This window comes from Megalopta genalis, unplaced genomic scaffold, assembly GCF_051020955.1.
Source record: "Megalopta genalis isolate 19385.01 unplaced genomic scaffold, iyMegGena1_principal scaffold0037, whole genome shotgun sequence".
NCBI classification, from domain to species: Eukaryota; Metazoa; Arthropoda; class Insecta; order Hymenoptera; family Halictidae; genus Megalopta; species Megalopta genalis.
This window is the reverse complement of record NW_027476106.1, coordinates 1,171,669-1,192,367: the sequence shown is the minus strand read 5'-3', so window position 1 is coordinate 1,192,367 and position 20,699 is coordinate 1,171,669. Positions and strand designations below refer to the sequence as shown.

General features: G+C 46.3%; 2 protein-coding genes and 1 long non-coding RNA gene across 5 annotated transcripts in view; 1 reads left to right on the top strand and 2 right to left on the bottom strand.

Moving 5' to 3' along the window:
• Positions 1 to 12,060, bottom strand: part of Ypel (Yippee-like) — a 38,533-nt gene extending 26,473 nt beyond the window's left edge. For both annotated transcript variants that reach the window (XM_033472228.2, XM_033472229.2), the window contains exon 1: positions 11,875 to 12,060. The gene's annotated coding sequence lies outside the window, so the exon portion shown is untranslated. The remainder of the gene's footprint in view (positions 1 to 11,874) is intronic.
• LOC143261118 (uncharacterized) lies at positions 400 to 3,451 on the top strand. The gene is made up of 2 exons (XR_013035330.1): positions 400 to 705; positions 1,677 to 3,451. It is a non-coding gene; the product is annotated as an uncharacterized LOC143261118 (long non-coding RNA).
• Positions 12,061 to 13,195: 1,135 nt separating the features above from the next.
• LOC117221334 (uncharacterized) lies at positions 13,196 to 18,321 on the bottom strand. 2 transcript variants are annotated; one of them, XM_033472217.2, is made up of 4 exons: positions 16,817 to 18,321; positions 15,597 to 16,738; positions 15,356 to 15,515; positions 13,196 to 15,294 (listed from the first exon to the last, which is right to left on the bottom strand). In XM_033472217.2, exons 1-4 carry the CDS (start codon positions 16,976 to 16,978, stop codon positions 14,650 to 14,652), a joined length of 2,109 nt encoding a protein of 702 aa, XP_033328108.1. In that variant the 5' UTR covers positions 16,979 to 18,321; the 3' UTR covers positions 13,196 to 14,649. The 2 variants fall into 2 exon arrangements, with proteins under 2 accessions (XP_033328108.1, XP_076383785.1); XM_076527670.1 differs by having other exon boundaries at positions 15,597 to 18,320.
• Positions 18,322 to 20,699: the final 2,378 nt, after the last annotated feature.

The window sequence follows — 20,699 nt, the reverse complement described above, 5'->3', positions numbered from 1 at the left end:
GACGCGCACAAAAACACGCTCGCGCGTGAACAGCATCGCCGTATCCCGAGACCGGGAACAATGACTCCAAAGAAGTCGACGTAGCGATTTTCCCGGCAACAAGTTTTACATTACACGGAACGGCGCGCAACGCGAGCTTTTGTGTTTCTCGGCCGGAGTTAACCCACGTCGAGACTTTTTTCGGACCCGAGACTCGATGCCCGACGGCTTGACGTCGTAAGGTTGATGCAAGAGAGTGTGTGTGAGAGAGAGAGAGAGAGAGAGAGAGAGAGAGAGGGAGAGATAATAACAACGAAAAAAAATTTTCGTTCGAAATGTTTGTATACACAAGGGTCACGGGTTCATCTGAATCCAACCGCCGTGGCGGTGCCGCGAAGGTTAAACTCCACGAAATATGTACGTTATTCGATTTAGAAACGTTCGTCTCGCTTCTCGACCATCACGGAGCTGGATATTTTCGACGTACAGGTCTCGCAGGAGGAACGTAATCTACCGTTTATACGCGCTCGCGAAGGGGTTAAACGATCGCTTTATTATCCGGCCGTATTGTTCCGACCGTTAGGGGTGTCCACGTTCGGCTAAAAATAACGTTAATCAGCGCGGTTTTTCTTCTTCGGAATAGCATTAGCACTTTTGTCCGCGGCTTTCGACCAGACAGCGGTGCAGCGCCGGGACCGCGGTGCGGCCGAGCCGAGCCGAGTCGAGGTAAGCCGAGCGAAGCCGAGCCGGGCGGACCGAAGCGAAGCGGTGGTGTTTCACTTAGCATGCAGATAACTCGTTAAGGTGCAGCAGCCGTTTTATAAATAATTCGCGGCCAGTTCTAAAACGGCCAAGATTGTTGAACCGCCCGTACACCGGTGGGAGAGAGATTGCACGCACGCACACCGGCTAATTACAAGCGATATATAGAACGTGGCGGCGCGCACACACACACACACAGCCGCCGGCCGCCGCCGTCGGAAAGAAAACCAGCCGCGATAAGGACACGTTGTGTTCCCGGGAACGTGTTCGACGGTCACGTGGGACGCGCCGATCGAAGAAGCCATACTTCGAGCGCGGAACAATAAATATTTAGCTTTCCTAGTAGAATCGTCGGCGATCTCCGGCCGCGTGCTACGTGCCGTTTCGCTCGTTTCATCCGTCGGTCGCGGTCGCACGCATCTCGATCGGCTTGTACCGATGTTCTACATGGTGTCCCAAAAATGTCTCGCAATCCGGAAACGGCAGGTTCCTCGGATCGTTCGAAGCAACTTCTTCCGTTACAAAAATGTTCTCCGAGGCACCGTTAACGAGTTCTCAACGAAAGAACAGTGCGCCAATAAGAATCGAGTACGGCCGACGCGAGGCGGCCCAGCCGAGCAGCGCGCGAAGCCCGGTTCCGCTCGTTGGCTGGGCCGCCTCGTGCTAGCCGCGCTCGCCTCTCATTGGCACACTGTTTCGTTGATAACTCGTTAACGGTGCCTCGGAGAACATTTTTGTAAAGGAAAAAGTTGCTTCGAACGACCCGAGGAACCTGCCACTTTCGGATTGCGAGACATACAAACGTAATAAGTCGTTGATCGTACTAGCAGAACGACGCGGAAAAGTCGCACGAAGTTCTTACTACGAACAGTTTACGCGATTCGAGTGTCTTTAACGATTCCAGCAATTTTCTATAATTTAACCTCGAATTCCAGGAGCTGCTCGGCGTCGCGCGTATTCACCTAAACCCGAAGTCTACAAATTGTTCAATTATGTACGACGGGAAGATCAATGTGTACATACATACATACATACACACACAAGAATTCCGATGGCCGCGGTAACGTATAGCGTGGTCCGGATTAGCACAACAAGATCAAGTCCGACGACGCTTTGCCGCACTCAGGCGAGGACAAACTCAGCGGGAATCATAAACGAGGGTAACAATATCAGAGAGCCGCGGAGCCCCGGGGGGGAAAATAGGTTGCCGTGCTTTTTGTAATACCGTTAAGAAAGTATCGTTAATCGATCACAGTTAGAGTGCAATAGGTCAGGAACAGCCTCTGACTGCGGCCCGCGACCTTATGCAATGGCTGCTCCTATGAATTATGTACTTCGGCGGTGTGCAGTTATCGCAACGCGATAAAGTAACAACGGTAGATAATAAATATACGCGCATATAATAGCGAGAAGAGGCAAAGGCTTGGGGAACAAAGTGCAAACTTCCCGGACTTCGAAGTGTTGTATAGTTTTCTGCCGAAACGAATATTGGCTGCTCGCATATTTCATCGCGCTCTAAATATTACGAAAGTTTCGCCGGAATCTGAATTTTCCGGCCGGGTTTTAATGGGCTCGAGTGCGGAGTGGGGGTGGGGGGGACTCTAGTCCGGTGACGCGTGTACATGTATGTGTGTACGTATGTATGTGTACGTGTATCGAGCGCCTTTAGAATATTACGATGCGACCATATCGACTGACGTTCACTTGCGACAATGGTGCATTTACATTTATTTATTTATTTATTTACGGTTTACATTTACACCGCGGACACGTTGTAGATCGATAATCGATCCTTAACACGCCGAGATCAGAGTTGGGCGAAATTTTATTCGACGCTATCGAACAAATATACGATCTAGGAACATTCAAGCTAGATAAAAATTTATTAGAATAAACATTTATTAGAATATGAATTTATTCGAATAAAAATTTATTAGAATAAGAATTCATTCGAATAAGATTTTATTAGAATAAAAATTTAATAGAACAAGATTTTATCAGAATAAACATTTACTAGAATAACAATTAATTCGAATAAGATTTTATTCGAATAAAAATTTATTCGTGCAGCAATTCGTACGGAAAATAATCCATATGGATAAAAATCGACCGAATATAAAGTATTTCTTCATAATTTATCGATTTATGTATTTCTCCGGTAGATCGATCACCGGTGCACTAAATACTCTTAATCTTAAATAATCTTCGGATGCCGAAGAAGACATCGGCAATTTTATAATTTTGCAAGTAGATACTTGAAATTCAACTCTGATCCCGAGCAATGCATTCGCATAAATATATTCATGCAAAATTACACGCAAACGAAAAAAAAAAGGTTATCAATTATACGCCTATTGTTATTCGAATGATTTTACAATCTCGAATAATTTATTCCGGGGAACAAACAATTGTCCGAATAATTTTAACCGGATAAATAATCGTTTGCAACGAATAATGAATAATTATGTTGTTCGACCGAAACGAATTCGATCGGACAATTATTTTAAACAAACGTTCGTACGAAACTATTCGATCAGATAATTATTCTATACAAATATTGATCTAAAACGATTCGAAGAACGCCGAACTTTGCTCTAGATCAAACGATACCGCGCGTGCCTGCGAAACTTTGCACTTATGTTTATCGCGTCGCGGCTCGCCTCCTATACATTATACATATACCGTACTAATAAACGTCTAACAACTTTGACTTTTATGGTGCTTTGATTTCGAAACCGCGGCGCCGTTTGCACAATTCCGTGCGCGGCTGAAAAGTAAGTGAATTTCCAACGTGACTCACGGAGAATCAAAGGGACAACAACAACGGCAACGCGCGAGAGAAACGTTTCCGAATTCGTGGCTCGTGACCGCCGTTTGAATTGCGTAGTAGTAGAGTGCCTACTGCGTGCCCCGGGCGGCAGCGTTCTATGCGCCGGCGGATGAGTCATCGTGCTTCTCAGGCGATACGCGGAACGAGGATACAATAACCCAGCTGTCGGTTTTTCGCCGCGCGGGATTTACATTTGCGCCGCGCCGTCAGAGGCGACACACGTGTTGTAATTAGCGTGCCGCCGCGCGTGTGTCGGCGGCTACGACGGAACGAGATAACGAACGAACGATAACGTTCGCGATATACATATTCGTGCGCTTAAACCGTGCCGAGTCTTTATAATTAGCGTGCCGTGAAAAAAAAAATAGAAAATGAGAAGCGATGCACTTCCGTCCCGTTGCGAACGCGATCGAGACGCGCGCTTTCCTATCCAACTGCCCGTGAACAGGCTCCCGTTCCGTTAACCCTTTCGGTACGAGCGCGCTGTCAGCCGCGACACTCGCCACTGTACGAGGTGCCGCGCAGAAAATGCGCGCACAGCACCAGTGGGTCGGGTCCACTTTTGTATGAAGATTTTTTTTTAAGTAATAACTGTGCTTAATCCGTTTCTAAATCTTTCGTTTCCTGTGAACGTTCTGTAGAGGGCCTGCAATATGTTAAAATCTATGAACAAGTTTCGAACAAAAATATAAGCTCAAATTTTGTATAATCGATTCAGATCGAACGACGATTATACCTGTAGCTGTTTTTTTCCGGAATCCTCGTGAGAAAAGACTTTGTTAGAATAATTTCTAATACGTCGGAAATATGGCTCGCACGAATGCCAGATGTATTCGGCGCTTGTCCATACCGATCATCGGATGGATGTCGGTGTACAGGGTGTCCCAAAATTATGATATTTCCGGGAAACGAGGGGTTCCCGGGGTCGTTTGTAGCAACTTTTTCCTTAGCGAAAATGTTCTACGACGCTTCATTCGCGAGTTATTAACGAGAAACACTGACCAATCAAAGACGAGCTCGGTTGGCGCAAGGCGGCCGAGCCGATCAACGGATCCGGGCTTCGCGCGGCTCGTTGGCTCGGCCGCCTCGCGCCTACTCGAGCTCGCCTCTCATTGGTCACTGCTTTTTCGTCGATAACTCGTGAACGAAGCCTCGTAGAATATTTCCGCTAAGGAAAAAGTTGCTGCAAATGATCTCAGGGAACCCCTTGTTTCCCGGAAATACCATAATTTTCGAACACCCTGTATATCCGGCGCTCGGCCACACAGGTGACCAGATGGATGCCGGATATACCCGGCGCTCGTACCGAAAGGGTTAATCGATACACCTGCGCGAATTCCGAGCGATTATCGGAACGATTGTTCGGACAGAAATTCTCCGTTCGAACAGAAATTTCGTTCGAATAAATGAAATAAAGCGGACTGTCGAAATTCCATTCGCGTTTCACCGTGTAATTTTAAATGTGGCAGAGAAACACGGTGGCCGCCCGTTAGGTTGCCGAACCGCACAGCTGACAGCGCGCGCGCGCGCATCGGTGCCGGCCATGTTGTATGTTTGTATACATTTTTAATGAGCGGTGTCGAGCGATAGAGGACGCAGGGCCCCCGACAATGGCGTGTTTGATTTCACGTCGTCGTGACGGCAAAAGAATTCGTTTTCGATACGGTCGCGCGTAATACATATACATATACGCGCGTCGTCCGCCGAACAGTCACGGTTGAATTCGTCTCATTGGCCGCTGTCATTAAGCGCTGATTAATAGATTGAAACGGGACACTGTGTGCGCGTAACGCCGCGCCATGTCCAGAGTCGGGTAAACATACGCGTAGGTGCTCGCGCGCACGTGTACACACACACGCGCACGCGCGCGCGCGCGCACGCACAGAGAGAGAGAGAGAGAGCGTGCGTGTGTGTGTGTGTGAGAGAGAGAGAGGTGCAGACACGCTGTGATATATTTACGTGCAACGTGTGTACGGCTTCGATTATTGGTTCGTCAACTGGCGAGCAGCGAAATCGAACAAAAAACGGCACGGTTCGCGTCGCGTTGCGTTGCGTTGCGTCGCGCGTCGCCCGAGTGCCGACGCACAGGTTGAAAAACACTCTTTTCTTTTATTTTGTTCAACCGGTTACGCGTTTCACGTTCGTCGAATAACATCGACGCGTGTTATTCTCGACCGAGAATATCGAGACCCGTCGAGAACGATCTATACGGGCCGCTACGAATTTAACGTACGCGCGGCGGCGCCCGGGTCGATCGGGACCCGACGCTCGGAAACGCTTCGAACGAATATTTGGTTGGGATTGCAATTCATTTCGAACGAGATACAATACATCGACCGAACCACGACGCTGTTAACACTAGATTTACGAAACCCGTCAAAATAACGGGTCACTAATTATTTAATAATTAAATAATATAAAACAATTATTTATTTTATATAGATACATTATATATATATATTATTTTATATTATATAATTATATATATATAATGCGTCTATATAAAATAATATAAAATAATTGTTCTATATTTATATAAATATATTATATTTATTATATTATTTATATTTATATATATTATTTTATATTATATATTATATATATATATATTATTGTCATTACATATAGATATTTTTCGTAAATCTAGTGTCAAAGAAAAAAGAAAAAAGAAATTGTCAATCACGTCGAATCCGCATTGTCCCGCGTCCCAGTAAAAACGTTGATAAGCACCGCGAGATCTAGGATCAAGTATTATAGTCGCCATAACCTCTAATCGCGTCCGCAGCGTACTCGATCTAACGAAGCGATGGTCGTCGAACAAGCGAACTTTTATTATGCATTTTTAACTGATACGCGGCTTTAATCGTGCAATCGAGCAGCAAAGAACTTGGTGGTGGCTCGGCGAAAACTTTTTTTAATAATCGCGATCAATTTATATCCACCGCTCGCCAGCACTAATCGCTCCGTAAGCAGCTTTCGCTCTCTTATCAACTGTCGCCGTTTATTTTGAAAGTGGCATAAGTCACTTTTTCAAAAAAAAATCGAGTTAATGGTAACATTAATTACAATTGAACGGTATCTTTTCATTTATAAACAAAAGGGACTTATGCCACTTTCAAAATAAACGGCTCAATTGTCGCCGTCCTTTTGTCCGCCCGAAACTCGTTCACCCGTCGCGAACGCGAAACGTACTGTACGACGTGTCACGCAGCGTGTAACGGAGAAATTTCTGTTACGGTTCTACGAAAGTTGCGTCATCCCCGTGGTGCCCAGCGACTTTGTAATGCAAATGGTTTTTTAAACGGCCGATCCGAAGCCGCGATTGTCAGAAATAATATACGACGACGACGGCGACGACGGCGACGGTCTAACGGGCGAACGTGTTCAATTAACTTTACGTTTCAATTCTCTCCTGCGCAGTTCACGTAAGAATGTCACGTTTCGCTGTGCAACGTAATAAACCATCACCTTAGTCTTTTCAGCGCGCGCGTTTACGGGCCGCCGTCCATGAGATTCGTAACGTTTTAATTAAACCGGCCGGAACGGTGAATGGGCTTCGTTATTTGCGCGTGTTCCCCCCGCCACGGCCCGCGAACAATCGCACAATTACGGAATCGTTTGTTCGAAATCGCCTTTGGGAAAATACACGCGTATACATAACAGCGCGCCGGATGATTTCTTTGAGAGAGAAATTAGCCCGACGACAACGGGGTTGTACGGTCTGTAAAATTGTCGGCATGATTTTCGGTGGAACGAATAACCCCCGAAATACGTTCGAACGATGAGAGAAGTTTGTGTGGCCGCGCGGAGATCTCTGCGCTCGATCGGAATCGCGTCCTTTAAGCGGTCGCCGCGGGTCCGTTGCGCAACGCGCGGCGACGCTTGGAAGATAAAAAAATATATTCGAGAAAAAGCGACGGAGAGTTGCGTAGGTCGCGTACGTGCAACGAACCGGCCGCACGAGTGATAAATGATAGCGAGGTTTTTGATCGCGAGAGCCCCACCAGAGAGCCGGGCCGCGCCGAGTTTAATCAAGTGCGCGCGAAGAAAATACGCTGGGCTCGTGGCTCGCCTCGCCTCGCCTCGCCTAGCGTCGTCTCGCGTCGCCTCCCCTCGCGTCGCGTCGCATCGCATCGCCTCGGCTCGCCTCGCCGTGCCGCGCCGCGCTCGTTTCCACGGAAGTCTACCTGCGACGACGAATCGCCGTAAACCCGTCATCATCAATGGGGATCTCCGCCGCGCGTCCGTCCTCGTCACGATTTTCAACAGCCGTGACTCGTTGTTCGCGGAATCTGCTTAAGGACTTAATCGCAGCTAAGGATTTTTCCTGCGTTGCGAAACACCGATCGCAAGCCGGCCCTGAACTTGCGCCATTTTTGGTCGGCAGGAATCAATTGCCGGACCATTGTTCCCGACTCCGCGCGCTCCGGGGAGAACGAAAACGTATGTTTGCCAACTTTTCTCTGTGAGATTCTAGGTCGAACGATTTTCGGGACCATTGTTGAACGTCGCTCTCGCGGGACAGTTCATTGAAGAAGACTGTTGCGTTACTTTCATCCGATCCATCCGTGAAGGATTGTTATTCGGTTCTGTGTGCAAGTCGAATGTTGAAGGCTGCTTGTCACCGGACGTCGGAAAATAAAAATAGCAAGCAAATATTTTCGTAAATATTTTCATCCTCTCGTGTAACACAGAATTTGGCAAATAAACTTCTTTTTTTATATGTAAGTAGTCGTTACGTATTGAAATAGCATTTTAGATATATTCGAATATTATTATTACTGAATATTGTTAGATATTATCGAATATTATTATTACTGAATATTATTAGATATTATTGAATATTATAAGATATTATTGAATATTATTAAATATTATTGAATATTATTAGATATTATTGAACATTATTATTGAATATTATTGAATATTATTATCGAATATTATTATTCGATTACGCGAGAAGATAAAAATACTTTATACACTATATACCGTTACAAAAATCTACATTTCTGTGTAAATGGAAAGCGAAGCATCGACGGTGTAAATAAAAGAATTTTCGACGTACGCGACGGCACAGTAAACGCGTTAAAGAAGGAACAAACCGGTCAACAGGGATTATTCATGGATCATCGAATACGCGGTTTATTTATATTTACACGATGTATTTATACGCGCGAGACGTTTCACCTCCTCGGCTCGTCCTAGCAGCGAGAGCGGGGACGGGGGGGGGGCAGGCAGAGAGCAGCTCGGCAGGGATAAGTTTAAAGATTGCAAGAGGAGGCATTGCCCTGATGGCGTCGTCGCGCAGCGAGAAGCCTCCGCTGGGAAACAACGGGGGAGGGAAAAAAAAAAGAAAAAAAATAGAGGAGAAAAACAAGGCCCCCCTGGAGCGTTCTGAAACCGCGCGTGTGTTGGCCAGCCTGCCTGTGGGACGGTTCTATCGCGCAGCAGCCCAGCTGACAGCCCAATCAGCTGTAACCGTACACAAAAGCGTCGTCCAACAGGTCCGCGCGAGAGGCTCGGCGCCCCGAACGACGAAAACCGAACGAAAACCGAGCGAGCGCGCGCGCGCGCCCGAACATACACACAGAGACGTCGACAGGCTAATTTCGGTGGCATTTTCGCAGTTTAATTAAAGATCGAAAGAGAGAGAGAGAGAGAACGAGCGCCGTTTATCTCTTCCTTCGTTTCAGAGGAGAATAAGAAACGCGGCCGACCGCGACGACAACACGCTTGTACACCAATAACAGTTACCCGCTAATTAGATCTAATTACCGTAGGTAATTCTTCGTTTGGTAAAATTCGTACCACCGGAGATGCACGGCGATGATACACGGCAACCGTGAAAAACGTTCGCTCGAGAGAGCGAGAGAGAGAGAGAGAGAGAGAGAGAGAAAATATGTGTGTCCCGTCCGAAGCTGCTTAATTGAACGACATTAATTACGGCACTGTACCTGGAAATAGCTGCGAGTGGCTCGATGCACAAGTTGCGTGCGCGCTCGTCGGGATGTGAATTAATTCGTGTACGGAAATCCCGTGGTCGCGTTCATTAACCGTATTCACTGAACGTCTGAGAGAGGCGTTCATCGCACGCGCTGCGCCGATCGAATGAGCGTTCCCTGCGCGCCCATAGCAACCGAACAAGGGTTCGCACGTTTGAAACCCCAGAAATGACTTCGCCGGAAAGAAAAAAGGGAGAGAGAGAGAGTGAGAGAGAGAGAACCAAAAAAAAAAGAAAAATCAGAGAGGCAAGGAAAAGTCGAGACGATGTTCGTAGGCGAAGCACGTGTGTATTGGCAGCAATGCTGGTCGGGAAAACAAGCGACAAACATTTGTCGCGCCCGGGGCACGCTGGTCTAGGCGCGACGCTCTCTACGCCACTGCAACTTAAATAAACACACACTGGGAGAGGAACCAAGCGCGGAGCAGCAGCAGCAGGCAGCGGCAGCAGCAGCAGCAGCTTCGAGTTTAGTTAATTCGGGTCATCGTCCTTCGTCGCTCGTCGTCGTGCATATTTAATTTTCCATGTAAGCGTCCTGACGAAGACGACGACCACGACGACGACGACGACGACGACGGATGTCGCTTTCAAAGTGAATCGCCACACATCAACAAGCGCGCTCCGTGCGCATCCACACGCGTCGCGTTCTCGGTCTATTAAATTCGAAAGGCGCTCCGTCGGGCTCCGACTCGAGAAACCGTGGTCGAATTACGATCGATAGGTGGAAGGAAAATAGATAGACCGTCCCCGCGAGCCGTTCCCCCCTCCCCCATGGACGAGGAAGAATTTCAGCGAGTTTAGTGGCTCGGCTTCGCCAAATATTTACGATAGAAAAATCGATCGAGGTTTGGCCGTCGGAAACGCGGACGAGAAGAGCGTTACGTCAATTGCTCTCCACCGTTGTCTTGCTTGCCGCGACCACACACGCGCGCGCGCGCGCGCTCGCGTGGTCTCGCGTAGACACAGAGTCACACAAAGGCACAACACACACACGCACACACGGGACCACGTATATAGGGTTTTTCTTTTAAAAGGGATCCACGAAAAAAGAAACGCATCCGCGAAATTGTGTGCGCGCACTGGAAAATGCAATTAGAGCCGCCGATTGTTTTTACGACGCGGAGATGCGAATCAGCTGGTGCGCGAGTGTGTGTACAAAACACAGGAGAGCCAGCAGCGCGCATTATCTGGTGACATTGTCGGTTGGGTATCGGCGAGATTAATCGTTCCGAGCGACGCGTGTTACGATGTTGCCGCAGAAAACAAACGTTAATTTGTTTATGGGGGGGAGAGCGAAGCGCTGCCACTTTGAAAACAAGAATACAACGAAAATTTCACCGGGAATGATAAACGCAATTATACACCGTTTCTTCGGCTAACGAAGGTCATTAACACGATTACCGGAAATGAAACAAAAGAATCTTCTGTTTCTCCTAGGAGGTTATATGCACACGCATACGTACACACACACGCGCGCGCGCACGTACGTACGCACACACACACACGTGCGGACGTGACGACGGAGCCGTTCGATATGGCAGAATTTGCACTGTTACCAAGTGGAAAACTGCTAATTTGCGGTGTAGAATCGCGGCGCGGCGTCGAAGAAACGGAACGGAACGGGGGGGTGGGGGGAACGAACGCCGTGAAAATCGGTAGGAACCGATGTAACGGGAGAAACGTCGGGTGTAACGCCGCGAAGCGACGGCCCTGATCTTCTCTCGTGGAAGGCAGCTGACAGGCTCCCGTCAGCTGAGAGCGTACACAAAGTCCGATGCCGTATGCGCAGCTATACTTTTAATCATCTTGTCTCTCTGTTCCCCCGAGGAAGAGGTCGACGTCGCACGGAACCGAATCGTTCGTTCAAAACACGTAGAATCGTCGCACTTCGGATATCGGCTGTGGAAAAAATCGCGAGCCGTGTATTGCGTCGTTCGAGGATACGGATAAACACGGACGGCGAAACGGCCTTTTCTTGGACTGTGCTCGCGCGCGGCAACGCCGAAGAAAACGCGCTCATGCGGCGGCCTGGTGATCCGACGCGAACAGAGAACCCGTCCGCCGAGCCACGGACAGCTCCGACAACAATCGCGAGACGATGCCCGATGGTAAACGGAGCCCGAACGCACTTTCTCGATCGTCTCGGCGGGCCGTCGCGATGGAAAAACGCTCGGCCGCTTGCGAAACGGTCGTCGGGGGACACGGCTAGCTCCGGCTGGCGTGCACACGGTGTTGTCAAAGGAAGGAAAAGAGCGCGTGCATAGAAAAGAGGGGTGCATCGTTGTCGAGGGGGTTTACGCACCTCCATATGCATCCGTGGCCGCGGCAACGAACGACGACGCGTGTCCTCGGCCTCTTCGATGCCTCGAGCCTTTGATCCCGGATCACGGTTCCCTCGTCTTCGCGAAATGCCGCAAACAACGACCACGACGACTCGTTTTGATCATCACTAACGCGAAACAGCCGCGTCCAGCGAGCACCGTACTGCTGATCGCCTCGGCGTCGTTCGATTTATTTCGGTTCGTCCGCAGGCGGGATGGTATACGTTGACCCGGGCGCATGCGCACCAGCCGCCTGACGTTCTCGCTCCGGACATCGTCGGCAGAGGTCGCTTCTGGCTGCATTTGTTGTGTCGCGCTTGCGGTAAGCGCCGAACGAAAACGATCCACGCGCCACCTACTGTAATTCGCTTCAGTTAGGTTAGGAAACTATGTACGTATGTATATATGTAGTTACTAGGATAGTTCTTTTTGTAGTCTTCTCTTGTAAAATAGGGGGACAAGTTGTACCAGTTGCGTGAAACACATCCGAGGGTACAGTTGAAAATGAAAAGTGACTCCAACAAGTAAATCAAGTCTTCTTCTTATTATTAGACGTCGAAACTAGCGTGGTCACCTCGAGCGGCTCTCCAAGCCCCGCTCGAACGAGGCCGCTACATTACCTTTCCTCATTTTCTTTTCTCTTCTTTTGCTACGTCACAATGAGCGCGAAACGCGCGGGAAACTTCGCTCCCTAAACAATGATCTTGGTTTTCGCGGTTATGCTAGCCGGCTGTCCGTTCGACAAACGCTGTCGAAACCTTCGGATAAATAACGATTACACGCAGACAAAATGTCTGAACTTTATTATTTTTCTGACTCGAGTTTGTAGGTGTTCCATTTGAATTCGAATTTTCCGGCGGCAACTTTGAATTCGTTGACTCGATAGAATGATCAATATCGATCACAGAAATGAAGGTTAAAAAATACGTGAGAATCTGAATCAGAATTAAAAGTAATTCTGTTCTCGTTAAACAATGAGGTATTATTGTATCGATTATGATCACTTGATAGCTATAATAGAAATTTAAGTTTGATTTTTGGATTTTGAAAAAAAAAAGTCCATGAATTTGTAAACATATCCGTCTTCGGGGAAGGTCGGATATCGTAGTCGTGAGAATGAAAAGAAAAAGGCACGTTGAAGCTCGTCTTGTAATATTTCATCCTCGAACATCATTTTTGTCTCCTTTTTTTTTCTATGAGCGATTTCTCGTCACGTGTAAATTGGGGACGACGCATCTCTCTTTCTCTCTCTCTCTCTCTCTCTGTACATGTGTAGTTTCCATTCGGAAAAAAATCTGTATATATGTTAAAACTATATAGGAAGGCTACCTTTATTTTACTTCTTTCATTTCTTTGCGCAATTCTATTAGCTATTACATGTCTCCGACAAAACTATTACAAAAGTTCGCTATGCTGAGTGATTTTTTGTAAGAACATGTGAACGCCTTTCGCACACACGTATATATATATATATATATATATATATATATATATATATATATATATCCGTCGGTCTCTCACAGGTATTATAAAGTAAAAAAGTCACCGTCGAGAATCGAGAAAACTATCATAACGAGAGAATAAGAAAAATCGAAACGACAAAACGCTCGTATAAAAGAAAAAAAAACCCAAAAAGGTGTTGACGATTCGAAAAAAAGAAAGAGTCGTTACGATGCAAAAAATCGTGGACCGCCTAGAAAATCTATTTGTACAGTTAAAAAGTTTTAGCGTCATTAGACATATTCCTTTTCTTTCCCTCTTTTTCGTTCTCTTCGTTTTTGCTTCCTTATATACTTACTATCTAAAACAAGACATATAAATTTCGTTATTGTACATGTTAAACTTTTATGATTAGATATTTCTTTACGTTTCTTTTAAAAAATAAAATCGTAAATCGTCCGATTTCTAAACGCTCCACTTTCCTGCACCTGAAATGTACACTCGATTTGATCCATTTAATGGAATAGAAATTTTGTAAATCCTCTGCGCGCTCTTAATCCTCTAAAAATTGTCAAACAAATTGCACGAATCTTGTTTAATGTTAAAACGTATGGTTCCAAAAATCGCCATTTCTTTTCTAACGGGCAGACCTATAATTTCTCGAATGCTCCGTAAATGCGCCCCGTCTGCCACCACCCTCTCTCTCCCTCCATTCTTAAATCATTCTACATAAAACTCATTTTTACCCAATCACTCACACGGTCAAACGTTTCTCTCGGTTTTTTCCTTTTTTTTTTTGTCACCATACAAGCACAGCATGAAGGATAACAACAAAGCAGCAGTACATAAAGAAACATAATCTTTGTTTTATGTTTGTTTATTAATATTTGTTTTCTTATAAAGTGATGTCCTACTAATTAAAAAGTAAATGAAAAGAAAAAAAAAAGAAGAAAAGAGTTCACCAAACGATAGTTAATATATTCAGTAAAAGTCGTCATCTCATTAAGGCAACTAATTTGTTTAGTTTCATTTTACATATCTAGAGTAAATGATATATAAAGTATATGTAAAACACTAATATATGGTTATTTTTATTTTCTTGTTACAAGCCTTACATATTTAGAATATAATATGTATACTTTGTATATATACTCTTGTAATAAAATTGATTACTTCGTATTCGATTCTAGAGATAATAAATATATCTAATGTGTAATGTTAGTACAAGAGAAGTGCGTGCAGAGGGTGGCAGCAGGGTGCGCATTTGGGAGTGCTATTGTTCCAGGGACCAACCAGTCCCCACTTTCTATATCGTCTCACATAGTGACATTTAACTGTATTGCTTTAGTGTCCACAGAGCACGCCTGTTGCTGCTGTTGCTGCTGCTGTTGTTGCTGTACCTGCTGTTGTACCTGCTGCTGAACCTGCTGTTGAACTTGTTGCACTTGTTGCTGTATCGCCTGTAGCTGTATTGTTTTTGTGTCAACCGTACACGTTTGTTGTTGCGGCTGTTGGGGCTGTTGCTGCTGCTGCTGTTGTTGCACCTGTTGCTGTTGTACTTGTTGTTGCTGAACCTGTTGTTGCACTTGCTGCTGTTGCACCTGTTGCTGTTGTTGCGCTTGCTGTTGCTGTTGTGCCTGTTGTGCGGCAGCCTGAGCAGCTTGCCTCTGTTGTTGCCGAAGTATGCTCGGCGGAGGATCCATGTGCTGGCGCTGATGTAGTAGCAAATGATTCTTTTGATAGAAGGCCTTGCCGCACTTATCGCACACGTGCGATCTTATGTGGCAACTGCCGTCCGTGTGACGCCGTTGATGCTGCGACAAACCGTGTTTCTGCGCGAACCCACGACCGCAATCGGGACAAATGTGTGGTTTTGGTTTCGGGCCTGTGCCCACTGGCGGCGATGTTTGCGTTGCACCGTGCATATGGCTGACACCGGGCGTTCCAATGGGACCATTCATCTACAAATCCAGAAACTGTAACATGCGCGTTCTGCGTTTTAGGCTGTACAAGATGCTGTACCTGATGTGTCGTCGACGTATTAGGAGTAAGGAAGTGTCCAGGAGTTTGCTGGAAGGCGGCCGCTAATCCACAAAGGTCAGTAACAAGCGTTCGATCACCAGAATGTAACCTTAAGTGCAGAGTGAGGGCTTCTCGATTCGAGAAGTCCAATCCACATTCCCTGGAACAGTCAACAGCATAAACATATGAGAAAATTGTGACGCGTCCTCAAGATTCTCTTATCGTTTTGTATTTATCTTACCTGCACATAAGGGATTTCTCGTCCGTGTTCGTGTTATTGTTATGGATCTTAGAATGGGCAACAAGGTCGGATTTCCTAGGAAATGCTTCCCCACAAACAGTACACGCGAACGGAGTTTCTCCTGTGTGCAAACGCATGTGCGCCAATAGTGTTCTTTTCTGAAGAAATTCTTTTCCGCAAACAGTACACGAATGTGGAACTCTGCCATGCAAACGGCCGTGATTCACTAATTCAAACTTTCTCTGGAAGGTTGCACCACAATCATGACAAACGAAGGGATGTAAACTGCCATGGAAGCGCGAATGCATTGTAAGGTGATCCTTTTGCGAAAACGATTCTCCACACTCTTCGCAAACAAACGGTCTCTCCCCCGAATGGAATTTACTATGAGTCACCAGATGACGTTTTAGAGGAAATGATCTTCCACACTCTTGACAAATAAATGGCCGATCTCTCGTGTGTACTCTCGTGTGCGTTACAAGGTGATGCTTTAATGTAAAAGACTTTTTACATTCCCGACATTGGTACGGTCGATCTGCACTATGAAGGAGTAGGTGAGTATGAAGACAGTGTTTGTGAGCAAAACTCTTGCCACAATGAACGCAAACATGAGGTCGTTCCCCCGTGTGCACCCTCGCGTGCGTCGTAAGGTGATGTTTAAGAAGGAAAGACTTCCCACATTCTGAACAAGAATATGGCCTCTCTTTCGGAACACGGACTTGACTTCCCATATCTTGCTGTTGCTTCACCTTTGTTTCGATCTGCGTGGTATTAACATGCGTTAAAACATGTCCAAAATGAGCAGTGCTGTCCGTTTGACTCGTTACCACGTTATTCGCGTTGGCTTGATTCGAAGCAGCTGCTGCTCTCTTCATTAAAATTTCATTGCACTCTTCTGCCGTAAGTTGTAGTGGTCCGAGGGGAGTCATGAAATGCTTACTCATGGCATGCTTATCGGCGGTGGTAAAAACTAATGTGTTTGAGAAAAGCGACGGTGCGGGTGTTGGGTGTGCCGCGTCACAGTTGCAGCCTCCTTTGTCGCACGTTAATGAAAACACGTCGTGATGCTTTTTAACACGGACGAGGGTGCCGTGCGTTTGATTATGAGCTCCAGCTGTATGGCCGTGGTGCGTCGTTGGGGTCTGCTGACAGGTTTCATTCATTGTGAACATCGGTCTACGATGCGTACTATTGGTAATTTTAGGAGGCTTAATGTCAACCTGTATTTTCTGACTGGAACCTTGGTCTTGATTATTATTCACTGCGTAATTGATATTTGTCGTGAGTTCACCCTGAGCATTTTCCCGGGCTTCAGCACCTGGTCCGCCAAAGGACCAGGTATACCCAAATCCTGTGGCTACGTTACTAGGAGTGGTGCACATGTTTGACAGGGGGGTAACGGAGGGGGTGGGCTGGCTGGACGCGGTGCTCGTTGGCCCCTCCGTCTCTGTCAACGCATTGTCTGCACCACTTCTCTCCACTACAACAAATTGATCGGCGGGAAATATTTTGAAAGGTTCTAAATAAACGTACCCGTCACACTCCAGTATCTCGTCGTTGGGTTTCAAGATTGGGAATCATATCTGCATCGAGCAATACTTAATGCACAATAATATTGTTGCCAGTTTTATTGTCCAAGGGATCTGGCTAACCAGCATGCACGAAATAGCATGTGCAAAGTGGTCAACAACTGGTAGAGGTAATCATCTGTGTCATAAAACTACTCCGTACACAACGTGTTCCCAAGTGTTGATTTGTCAAGCTTTGGAACACGCACAGTGTTTCAGGAGGTGAGGCGAGAGTGCTGAAAGAATTAGAGCAGGCGGCAGAGGGGGCCTGTGCGCTGTAAACCAGCTTTCCTAAATCTGCGGTCGTTTTCGTATAGTTGCCGCGCCACCGCGCGCCAATGGAAAAAATACGGTGGTCGCTGGACTTTCCTATGTATTAGAGTCTGTGAGTGATTTTTCGTTTCGGTCTACGAGCCAGCGGCGTCCACGGGTCTCGAACGACAACTTCCACCGTCTTCTCACGGCACTCCCACACGCTCACTTACACTTCACCTTCTTTCCGCGTATTTCGCGGCACTGAACCTATACTTTGACATACACACACGAGCAGCCGATGGTCATTAATTTTACAGAATTGCATATTTTATTGTCCATACAAAATAGCCTCATATATCGGCCATTTTATTTGTAAACTACCAAAAAACAATGCTGCCAATACACGCGCCGTTTTGGAGGGAGCAAACCTGGCAATATCGTCATCTAGCACTTCCGTACTGGCAACACTGAGCCGCCGACGCGTTCCTTCCACCATATTTAAATGTTCACAGGTTAAATTTACGAATTTATTGTTCTATCTTTCGTCGAATCTCCTCGAATGTTTCGCATTTTTCCAACGATCTTACGTGTCACGCTCATTTCCGCCACGGAACGTGATTTCCGATCGGTTCGAATGCGCCGAGAAACGCAAAGAAACGCGACCAGGAGCGAGCAGTGTGTCTCATCGTTACGTCCGGTAACCTATAATTACAGATTCCATGGTAAACAAAATTCTTTCCGGACGAAAAGGATCGATGGATGCAGAAACGTGTGCACAGGTTGCCGACAGTGTTGTCGTTACATTTCCAACCTCCCAGTGTCATACCGTTCCGTCGACATGTTCCTCCGCCGTTTCATCTCTTTCTCAGCCACAAACACAGTCGCACATGCGTTTCCCTCCAAAAACATTGGCGCACACACACACACACACACACACACACACACACGAAACTGATACGCTATCAGTGTACCTACATAATTCACCGAAGGTACCACGTGCAGAAAGGTGTCTCCACCACGAATCATCGACGTTGAAATGAAAAAAATAGCTCGTTGTTTTTTTCACGTGATTTTTTTTTTTTATTAATACTTACGGTTTTCGGTGTTTATCGACTAGAGCGGTAGGCGCGGCGAGGGGAGTGGGGCGGGAGTTGCTCATTAGATAGGCCGTTTCTTATTATGTGTCACGTGCGCGAATACAAGTTCGATTATCAATGGGGAATTCGATATCACGTACGTGACATGTATTTACACGCTTGCCGCGGACGCGGTCGCTTTCATCGCATTTATGGCTGATACATATATCCGACGAGTTATGAGACGTGGGGGCATCTAGGTGGCACGGGGATAGAAATACCGACGTCGACGTTGCTCGGTTGGTCATCATCGACGCAATAAACGCGGACTCAGCAACTGATAAGCGATCCCGCGCGTTAATAGCTTCGCGCACACCGCTTGGCGCAATGCCAATGCGTACTTCCGGAATCGCAATCTTACAGTTATTAAATCGAACAGCGATCGCACCGTTTATTACGATTTTTCTCAGCTTGGCGCGTGTCGCACACGTGGTCGCACGCATTTCGCAAATACGATTTGCCGCATGAAAACCGAGAGTTTGGACGACGAAATCGACGTTAATGAAAATGTAATAAACCCGAATACGATACGTGCATCGTATAGCCAGTATGGATTCCATGACGTAATGAAGTGAAAGGATTATCGGCGGAATTAAGCAGAAAATGAAAAGGGAAATAGCGAATAACGAGATAACTGCTTATTCATGGTGGAGAGGTTAATAATTACTTGCATCAAGGCTGTCAATATACTATCCTTACTTTTTGACATTTTATGACTTTTTCAGTTCATACAGGATGCCTAACTTATTACTTATTATCCATAAGAAGGACAAAATGTTACAGAAAAATATGATTCGAAAGAAAGCTCACTGTGGCGAGCCATCGATGTTGATTTTTTTTAAATCGGATTGTTACTTTTCGTCAGCTCGGCTATCATTGTCAAGGTTATAATAATAATAATAATAATAATAATAATATATATATAATAATAGTAATATATATATATATATATATATATATAATAAGGTTATAATATAATATAATATAATATAATAATAAGGTTATAATAATAATAATAATAATAAGGTTATAACGGATTCGATGACCTGCAGTGACACGAACCTCGTGCGACCTTGTGTTCAATGGTTATCTTCGTGTATTGAGAACTAGTAAAGAGCTCGAAGAAGAGCAAAAAATAGTAAAAACTATCAAACAAGAGTAGATTAATACAAATACGTAAAATGACATACAGGGTGTCCTGAAAATGTCTCGCAATCCGAAAGTAGGGGATTCCTGAGGTTATTCGAAGCAACTGTTTCCTTAGCGAAAATACGATCCGCGGCTTCGTTTACGAGTTATCAACGGAAAACAGTGACCAATCGGAGACGAGATCATTCGGCGCGAGACGGCCTAGCCAATGAGCGGAGCTGGGCTTCGCGCGCTCGTTGGCTGGGCCGCCGCGCGCCAGTCGAGCTCGCCTCTTATTGGTCAGCGTTTTTCGTTGATAACTCGTAAACGAAGCCTCGGAGAAAATTTTCGCAAAGGAAAAAGTTGCTGCAAACGACCTCAGGAACCTCCCGTGTCCGGGCCACCCTGTATATAAATATTCCACTTTCACTGTACATCGAACTACTAAAGAAAAACAATGCTTTTCAGATGTATCCGATTCTATACTGCGCGCCGACTTAACGTTTCTGTTTCTCTCTATCGGCGGCTTCGATGCCTGTTGCCGGTGCGCCGGTCGAGGATTTTTTACCGACGCGACGATTCGCACGGATCATATCTCGTGGCTGACGAGATGATTAAAAAGACTTGCGTCCGCTTTAGCGTGGCGTGACCTCTTTTTGACACGGTAAATCCCCGCAGCTTCTTACTCGGCCCTTTCAGAAAAAAAAAGAAAAAGAAAAACGTTTGCCCACCCCATGGTTAACTGGCAAGAGCGCCTCGAGCTGTCTGCACGCGCACCTGCCGTTTACATCGCCGTGGCCGAGGCGAAGAGTTTTCTTACCCGCGCGACGAGGACTTGTGCCCCCTTGATAGATGCATAACTCTTCGCCGAGCAGAAGAGAGCTTCGCGTCGCTGTACCAAAATAACGTCCCGTTTCACCCGGAAGCAACGAATTCTTTAAACAACCGTGCGTTATCGTTCACGTAAGACGATTAAACCTATCGTAGATGAATCGCGTTGAGCCCATTGAAAACAG